The sequence below is a fragment of the Monopterus albus genome, unplaced genomic scaffold (genome assembly GCF_001952655.1).
Source record: "Monopterus albus unplaced genomic scaffold, M_albus_1.0 scaffold13.1, whole genome shotgun sequence".
Lineage (NCBI taxonomy): Eukaryota > Metazoa > Chordata > Actinopteri > Synbranchiformes > Synbranchidae > Monopterus > Monopterus albus.
In genome coordinates this window covers 3,662,561-3,672,259 of record NW_018127893.1, presented here as the reverse complement: position 1 = coordinate 3,672,259, position 9,699 = coordinate 3,662,561, and the positions used below count along the sequence as shown (strand labels likewise).

Here is a 9,699-nt window from a genome sequence, read left to right as displayed (position 1 = left end):
ACATGTTGTGGGAGTATATTCTGTCTCACACTGCACTCCAGCTCCCACTGTAACAGAAAGGTGTTATGCGATAACACAATAAGAGACTGAATTCATAGTAGTGCTTGCCAAATGATATTGATGCCACTGACCACGCACATGGCTCTTGGGACACTGGGCTCATGAATAAAAACAGTATCAGCATTATTAACAGTATCATCATTTGCTTGGCCTGATTTCATGATGCCCCTCCACGAGCTTTCAGCGCAAAGTGCTGAAACTGTTGCATGATAAGTACAGCTATGATTGTGTAATTGTTGCAGGATAGAAATGATTGGAGCAAAAACTGAACTAATGACTGTCATGTTTCCTCTCATCAAATTGACACATTTACTTCATCAGCCATGTTGATTCTCAGAAAGAAGACTTGGATTTAAAGTCGCATTGCCATCTGTGCTTGGAGACAGCTAGTAGACAAAGAATAGCACTACTGATTACTCAAAACCAGCTCTCCTGGCAGTGCTTTTCCTTTTCCTTTTGCCCTCCTACTGAGCTGCTTGATTGAGTTCACAGTTGAGGAGGCCAATTTTGTGTCCATGGAGAGGACTGAGTAAAAAAACACAGGAGATGTGGGAATATATCATATGGGTATCGTTAAAGACAAAGTATGATCCACAGGGAGGAGGGGAGGGCAATTAGAGACGGGAGAACAACAAAGATTAAAACAGGGACAGGGAGATTAAGGAAAGAGGACTGAGATAATGTCAGAGGAGACTGCAGGGAAGTTTCCTCATTAACTCAATAGCAAATGAAATGGCTGCAGAGGGGATCGAGTCACCTCCGTTCTGTGCAAACAAAGGTGTCTGTGAATAACTTAAACCTTCAAATTTTAGCTTACCCTGACATGTCTCATCTTTTCACCCAAAATATTGTAAAAAAATACAATTTGGTTTGATTATTTATACACAATACATGTATGACATACTTGGACAGGCTATTTACAAAATTAAGCATGTAAAATCGAACATGACATTGACTGAACTGCTCACTTTAACAGAATATAAAAGCTCTGTTTCTCTACTGGACATGAAATTAATCAGCGAAACAATTATTAGAAAACTAATCAACAGTATTTTGGCCATTCATTTATTCTCTATGTCATTTATTTAGCAAAAATGCCACACAGTGGGCATTGGTAACTTTTCTTATATATGGCAAAACACTAAACAACAACTTGCAGAACAACCATGTAAATATTATTAAATATATATTTTTAATTCTGTTTGTACTTTTCTATGTTTTTATCTCCTCCAGGAGAGATTTGAGGCATTGTTCAGGATCTATGATGAACAGACAACTTTCCAGATGTTCAAAAGCTTCCGGAGAGTCCGAATCAACTTCAGCACCCCAGAGGCCGCTGCCCGTGCTCGAATCGAGCTACATGAGTCAGAGTTCAACGGCAAGAAGCTAAAACTCTACTTTGCCCAAGTGAGTATCAGTTAAGGGGTCTGAGAAAGGGCAAGCAAGGGGCCTGGGACTTGGAGCATCTAAGGAAGAGCACTGCTTATTTACATGGAAAGTTAAAGTTATGCCATAGTGCGTCTCCATAGTGCACACACAGAGGCACATACACACAACAGGATCAAAAGCTCAGGGAAGGAGGACTACGCTGCAGTACTCCACCTTACTTTTACTTCATATTTTTATGGTTGTTGTTGATCTTCTGTTATCAGGGCAACACCTGACTGCTTCCTCCACCCACCAACACTCCTGTCAAAACCCATCAGTCACATAACTGTGCACATGAAAACAAAAATTCCTGATTTCCCGTCTGTATGTTTTTTGTGGGGAAGAAATAGGAAGAAAAAGAAAGTGTAGTGGCTTTGTAGTATAGGAAGACTGCTGTAATGAAATGATTGTACAGTATGCTCAGCCATAATCAGTCATACCTACAAGGATAAGAATAGAGTTAGTGTTGATTTTATAATCTGTAGGTGAAAAGTTGCCTTGACATTTTGGATAAAACTGGGCTAAATTTGTTAAAAGGCAAAGCTTTCCAACATCCAGCTGGTTATATTGAATTATATTGTTTCAATGGCAGTTCATGTGTGGTAAGTCCAGAAAAACACAGAAATGCAAACACTGAAAATATGTTACATGTACCCTAGATGGCAATGATCACTTTAACCCACTTTAGCCCAGTTTTAACCCAGTTACCTAGACATCATTTGGCCTGCTGTATATCAAATGAATGCTTCCTGAGAAATTATTAGTCAGCTTATAATTGCATGCTTTATCGCAAATGCACCCACAGTCATGACTTCTGCTGCACCTCTCCGAGGATTAAGACAAATGCCATATGTAAGAATTGTAATTAATGCAATAGGCACCTATCACAGTGCCAGAAGTTGCTCATGGGAAGAGTCCTGCAGTTTGAGACTAATCAACTGAAGCTGTGAATGCATCCCTAACCTATTTTTCTTGCTCTTAAGTATCAGGATTAGGTATAAAAAGTACAGGAACTTAAACACTTACTTTGCATAGCTTTGCATTAATGTTCTTTCAGAGGAATTTGACTGCTTCACCCACTTCATATCATTTGTATCTCCTGTTTAGAGTGCTACAGTCCTTATCAATTGTCATCTTACCTCCCGTAGGTCCAGAATGGCGATGAGGACATTGACAAGTCATACCTGGCCCCTCCCCAGCCAGTCAAACAGTTTCTGATCTCGCCGCCTGCTTCACCACCCGTGGGCTGGAGCCAGAGTGAAGATGCTACACCTGGCATCAACTATGATCTCCTGTGTGCAGTAGCCAAGCTAGGACCTGGTAGGTTCAATAAGTTTGTGCAGAATATTCATACTTACACACACACACATTAAATACAAAGCCAGGCACACAAAGAGGTACAACACTAGGAAAGCTGTGTGTAATTTGATACATTCATCTCTGAACAGTAACCCACATACAAACAGGAAATCATTTCATGGTCTTCAGTGGGTGTTATAGAAAGGTTATGTGTCTAGGAAGCAATTAGAACAAAGGAACTGGGGTGGACAGTTTTGAATCACCACTTTTTAATTCTTGAATGCAGGGTTTTCTGTCATGTCTTTGAAGCAGCATTAGGTTTAATTTACCTGATCACAGGTGCATGTTTATGAAACACTGCCATTATGTGCCTTTGTAATGACATTGTGAATTAAGTGGCATTTTACAACGGATCTGTCTATGTGAAATGGCTGTCAACATAGAATTTCCTGCTCCAGGGCTACTGTGCATGTGGTCCAGGTCAGGCAGCAAAAACAAAAACAGCTTGAAGCCCTTAACTCATATCTGTGGTGCTGGCCGTCACACGTCAATGTCCAGAGGTGCTTAACCCACAACTTTCTGCATTCTGATATCTCAGAGGAAATACTGATCAGTACCAGTATGTAAGGTGTGGAGGAAACCAACATAAGCTGCAATGGTTAGCATGTTTGGCTAACTAGCTTACCAGCTACAGTAGGCTAAAGGCTAGAGACAAAGACATTGTTTTCAGCCAAACAATGGAGCTATGTATGTAGCTGTATTGTAAATGGGACAAACAGTCTATGAAAAAGGCAGTTATGTAAAAAAATGAGAAGCACTGCTCCACAAACTGATAACATCATAATGTAGATTGGTTTCACTCCACCATAAATAGAGCTTTTACAGTTCATATCCTATTACAATTTTAGTAACTTTATTGAATGTGTAGGCAGCACATTTCAGCACAGGTGGCTTTGGAGGATCTTTCTCTGCAGCCTTGTTCCCAGGTAGATTTCCTGGCCAGCCGTGTCTCCTCTGTTTTGACTTTGAGATTTTAGATTGCAGAAAATTTTATAAAATGTCACCCAACATCCAGGAAAAGGTGTTCCATATCTAGTGTCTTTCTATGTGTGTGTGTACTGTATGTGGAAAGTGGCACACATGACTTGTTGGTCTGTTTTAAGTTGAGCACTATCTTTTTTTATTATCAACAAAAACATGATTAAACACACACATATACAGTCTAGCCCAGAGGACCATTCCTGACCTTTTATGCTGTTACCATAGCAACATGAGGCATCAGGAAATGGCTTTGTTCTTTGCTTCACATCCCGGCATCCAAAATCAGATTAGCACTGGGCTGCAGCACAGCACGCTGACTCCCTCTGTCAACTCCCTGCGGTAACAGCAGGACTATCCACTGCCCATCTTTCTGCTTGGCACCACAGTGACAAGCCACCAGACCAATTTCCCCCTGTCTGCCAGTTGTCTGATCTCGTCTCCATGGCAACTGTGATACAATCTCACAAGTGTATGTTTTCATTCTGAGTCATCTTAGTTTGGCATCTGGACAAATGGCAGGACTATTCCAAGAATCTTCATCTGTTTTCTGTTGAATCCATGTCCATCCCTTGAGTGCTAAATCATTCTCAAACAGAAGAAAAACAGTAGATTGCTTTTGTGCTGATAATTTTTGTACTCAATATAGTAGCAACAATCAAATAATAAAATACAATGGCATATTATTTTATGCACTGTAGGCTACACACTGTATAATCTCTGAACCTTTAGGGCAAGCTGCTCAGAATTGGGTAGCGAGCTACTGGCAGGTTGTGAGTTATGTGTTGGACCCTTGAGTTTAATCTATAACTGATTATACTCAAAGTAGTATATCAAAACTATAAGCCCACATTATGCAGCATCATATCTTATACAGTTTCTTAAAGGAGTGTTATTACTGATCCCTTGGATTTAAATGTGCTAATCACTGTTTAATGAACTGATCAATTATTGTCAAGTAAGAATATCACCTGTCTGATTCTTTAAGTATGTTTCTTGAATAAATGCACCACTGCCTGTCAAATTGTTCATGTCACATACAGTTGGGGTATTTAATGTAGGAAACTGTTCATGGTAATTCCTGCTTCTCCTTACTCTTTCCATCCCTGCTTTCCCTCTGTTCAAGGTGAAAAGTATGAGCTTCACGCAGGGACAGAGTCCACCCCCAGCGTGGTCGTCCATGTGTGCGAGAGCGAGACGGAGGAGGAGGAGGCAGCACAGCCAAAGCAGCAGTACGTTCAGACCAGACGTCCCGACGGACCTCCAAAATTGTTTAACTAGAGAGGCCACCTCCCCCCAACACGGCGCGGCCCCCGCCCGCCCCTTCAACCCGCAACACACCTGCCCTCTCTCTCTCTCTCTCTCGTTTCTGCAATCACAGAGAGCGTCGATGCCCCTCATTTCAGTTCAACTGCAAGCAAAAACAAACATTGCTCGAAGACGGTGTTTGTGGGGAGCGCTGCGGTGAAATGAGGCGGCTTGTAGGGGATGGATGAGAATCACACACACACTCATCACATTCTGCAGACAGCGTGGGGAGCGGCGGGCATGCTTTCCTCCACCCACCAAACCCCCTTCGTTTTCAGCAAGAGGGGTGGAAATACCTGTCCGAACGCAGGCACCTGTTGCTAATCACGCACATCTAGCTTTCATTGCTAGTCCTGCTCAGTAGCTTGTTAGTGAGTTAGCTTGTTAGCCTTACCTCTCCCTTCGTCTCACAGTCATGTGTACAAAAACTTTAAATTGAGGACATGCGATAATCTCTAAAAGTAACTTTTTTTTTCATTTTACAATAATTCTCCTTTCAGATTATGTATATTATATACATGTCACTCTTTCTTCTTTTTATCCATTCTCATTTCTACTGGTTTGTCACTTCAGCTTGCATCAATATTGACTGTGTGATGTTCCCGCTCTTGTCTGCATGTATATACTGTATTACAAAAAACACGTACAGAAATACAAATACTCACAAAATATATCAAGAAAAGGAACCTATTTAATATCACACACAGCACGCAGCGCCATATGTGACTAAAGTTGTGGTGATTGATTTTTTTTTTTTTTCCTGATTGTTTTTTGATTTTTGCCTTTTTTATTTTGAGAGGTGTTGGTTTTTGCTCAAGTACTAGATGTGTATTCTTACTCTGTATATGATACCCTGATACTTTTTGCATGCTTAGTTAACTTCTGTAGATGAGGAGCTGAGGTGTTGTGTTTTCTTTTTAACTGTTGTTTGTGATGACAGGGAAAAGGTGAGATGCCTTTGACGCCGGTGCATAGCTCCATGCACACTTTAAAGTGACATTTTAGGGACAAAAAAAAAACTGAATTGATGTTTTTATGATTGACAGTTCAGTTTCAGGTTGATGGCAAATGTGAATTTGTCACTTTGTTCGGGATTTGATGGATCAGAGACAGTTCATCCCCCTCATTTTCTTCAAGGGGTTTTGGGATGGGGGTTTTTTTTCCAGATTCTGTTTGTTGTAATTCAGATCTTTATTGTCTTGGGTGTGTTCTTTGATCAAATCCTTTTACTTTGTGTCAGGTTTTCTTCTGAAACCTACTATTGCTTGTTTTGCACAGAGTATCTCTTATCATCTCCGAGGAAACTGCTGAGCTCTTGACCAGCTCCTGCTGCACACCAGACCACTGTGCTGCTTCTTGCTGTAAATAGCTAAGCAGTAGATTTGTGGAAATAGTCCTTTTAGATTGTATAGTGTAACTGAAAGCATTTTGCTGAGAAAAAGGGAAAGTTAGGTAGGCTCATAAGAAGTTAACCAAAGCATTCACTCACCACCAAATTATTTTTTCTTACTCAAAAACACTGATGTATATTGTTGAACTGAGCAGAAAGAAATCATGCAGTACTTTTTATTGCATTATTTTCATTTTATATTAACATAAAGCAGTACTTTCTCTAGTAGAAATCCAAATTTTCATTTAAAAACATTAGCTCCTTACTATTTTGTTATTTAATGCACCTTACAGTCCCATGTTAGATCAGTGTGCTTCATGTGCTCACTTGATTAAACATGTTCCATCTTTAGAAGCAACACAAACAGATGTTTCTAGCAGGGTTTTTTTCAGCAGTGGGTTTTATTTGTCAGTAGGCAGCATGAAATCTAAAAAGACTTTTTGGTATTTAACAAAATTAGTAAGCAAAAGACAAGTCTGTCTGCATGTGAGTACTTAATTGTCTGTTTGTTTTCTTTCCTTGATATAAAATAGACTTTCATGAGACAAAATATGAAGCACATTGCATTTCTTCTGTTTTTCTTCTTCTTCTTTTTTTCAAGCTGAACACCTGGTAACTCTTTTCACCAGCATAATGCAGTGAGTGAAACACTCCATGTCGTTTTTGCTAGTGTTGGACAATTTCAGGCCTTTTGGATCTATGGGGGTGTACTATACTGAAAAGACATGCAGTACAGTGATGGGTGTAAAAACAGGCAGGATGACAAAACCAATGAACAGAACAAAACCAGTGTCTTTGTTTGCGTGTTTGTCCACAAGCTTATCTTCTGAGAAAATTAAACAGTTCTTTGAAATGCACCATGCTGGCAGAGCGCGGTTTTATTGGCACTACAGTAAAGCTGTCGCGGTTATCTAAGCAGACAGCAGATTGGTGGAACCCAGGTGGATTACGATAAAGAGGAAGAAGCTTTGCAGGAGGAACGACACTCGTGAAGGTTCATTTTTACTCTCTGCAGCAGTGGTGTTGAAATTGTCACAGTTGAAATGAAAATGTATATTTATGTACATATGCCAAGTGTTTTTTGTTTGTTTGTTTGTTTGTTTGTTTTGCACAGGTCTGACCCAGTGTGTGTTTTGTTACAGCTTCTCTTGGCAATGCTATAATAGAAAATTACTGACGCATACTGTAACAATAAGTCCTGAATATGCTCGACCAACATGTGTTGTGTTCAACATGGACCCTGTTTCAATGTTTCTTTTACTTCTGCAGAACGTCTACTATAAAGGTCAACAATACCGTTTGTCACTGTTGTACTGTTTCTGTTGAAATATTGTCTTGTATTGTAGGAATCCAGAAAACAAAGTAGCAAAACAAGCAATAATTTACAGTTCTATAAGACCAGTATGTGTATTTTCATGTTCTGTACTTATTTCTCAGAGATGGTCTCTGTCTCTTATAGTATCTGCTTCTATTTGTGTAGTATAATAGTCCTTTGTTTCACATAGAGAAATACATAAAGACTTATTCTTAAAAGCCAACGTTTAGTGTTGTTTATTTTAGTGGTTGCTCTGTTCTAGGGGCTACACTTGGGATACAGAAACAGAATCTCAAGCCAAATTGCCAATGTAGGCTATAAATGAAGAATACTATTACACATTGTGTTCACATTGCATGACATATATTTCTCTAAACTTAATTCACCTAGAACTAACAACAGTTTGTGCTCATCAATACATTCAAGTCACAGAGCTAAGGGTCTGTTTTCACCAAAAGTTAAATTGAGGAAAATATTTGCTCAAAATTCCAATAGTTGTTTAACAAAATATGTTCATTTATCCTAATCATAATATATTTTATCCATTACATGATAAAGTAGAATTACTGCTTCGCATTTGCATGTCTCCCCCCGACCGACAAGTGAAGTCACTGATCTTGACCTTTGACCACATGGACACTTGTGGCAAATTTGAAAAAAATCCCTCAAGGTGTTCCTGGGATATCGCGTTCACAAGAACAGGACAGACAGATGGACAACTCTAAAGGATAATGCCTCAGTGCCGGCGAGAGCCGTGGCTGGAAGCATTATCTGGCCATTGTTAAACTCTGCATTAAACTAGTTTAGCCAGTGCCTATATATTTCCCTAACTAATATCATAGCCAGAAATGAATTAGCTTTGCAAAATTTAAAAGCTTTATTTATTTTCCACTTTTTTATATTTTCATACAATACACTATAAATAGTATTTCCTGTATTCTACAAAATGTCACTTTCAGCTGCCATCTTCTTTTTTTTTACTAGAAAGTATAAAGTCAAAACTTGGAAAATGGGATAAAAACCATGCACTAGAGAGAAAATGTGTTACACCTCTGTTTGGCTGTTTTCTTTTCATTACTGTTGACAGTGACTCAAAGTGTTTGATTTCCCAATGGATTTTCCTACTGTTGACCTGTGTTCCATGCAAAGCTATAAAATCCACAGAGTAGCCTTTATTACTGCAGTGACATGTATATAAAGTGGGGCGATGGTACCGCCTCACATTTACCCCATGGACCTAAGAACAGCTAATGTTCTGCCTGGTCAGAGCCTTGTTTCAACAGTAAAGGCAATGACAGCAAACGAGTGAACAACAATGGACATGGAATTTCTAACTTGAAAGGTGAGGTAGCTGTTTGACAACGCAGCCGTGACCTACAGCTCAGCTGCCAAATTAGCAGTTTCGTTGTGTCAGTCACAAAGAAAGAACAGTTAACTCCAGCAATAATAGACTTCTTTCATCCATACCCTTGTGAAGAAACTGCATTACATCATTGGTTATGGAGAGAGAAACAACAGTGGCACACTGCCATCTCTGATTTCACACAAAGATCTTTGGCAAGCACAGGTTTGCTCACAAAGCAGAAGATATATATCTACAAGATATAAAATGTCTTTACAGCAGCTATATAAATTTGTGAACTTTAGCAAGAACAGCTGAATGGTTTTGTCACAGTCTGCCCAAAACTAATTTACAGGCTTAAAGCATGCAGAACATCCAAGATTATAAAAGTGACCTATGCAACCTGTTTACATAATCTATAGAGGTAAAAACAGTGGAGGACTGTTAGTGTTTTACAGGTGAAAAACACCCTCAGTACCGTCTTCTCCACCACACAACAAGCCCTCTCTTTATGTGCAG

General features: G+C 39.5%; 1 protein-coding gene across 2 annotated transcripts in view; it reads left to right on the top strand.

Annotated features, from left to right (window-relative positions):
* The window catches only part of rcan3 (regulator of calcineurin 3), a 38,393-nt gene extending 30,337 nt beyond the window's left edge, over positions 1 to 8,056 (top strand). For both annotated transcript variants that reach the window (XM_020591202.1, XM_020591203.1), the window contains exons 2-4: positions 1,294 to 1,467; positions 2,637 to 2,808; positions 4,952 to 8,056. In XM_020591202.1, coding sequence (XP_020446858.1) covers positions 1,294 to 1,467; positions 2,637 to 2,808; positions 4,952 to 5,106 — 501 coding nt within the window. In that variant the 3' untranslated portion in view covers positions 5,107 to 8,056. The remainder of the gene's footprint in view (positions 1 to 1,293; positions 1,468 to 2,636; positions 2,809 to 4,951) is intronic.
* Positions 8,057 to 9,699: the final 1,643 nt, after the last annotated feature.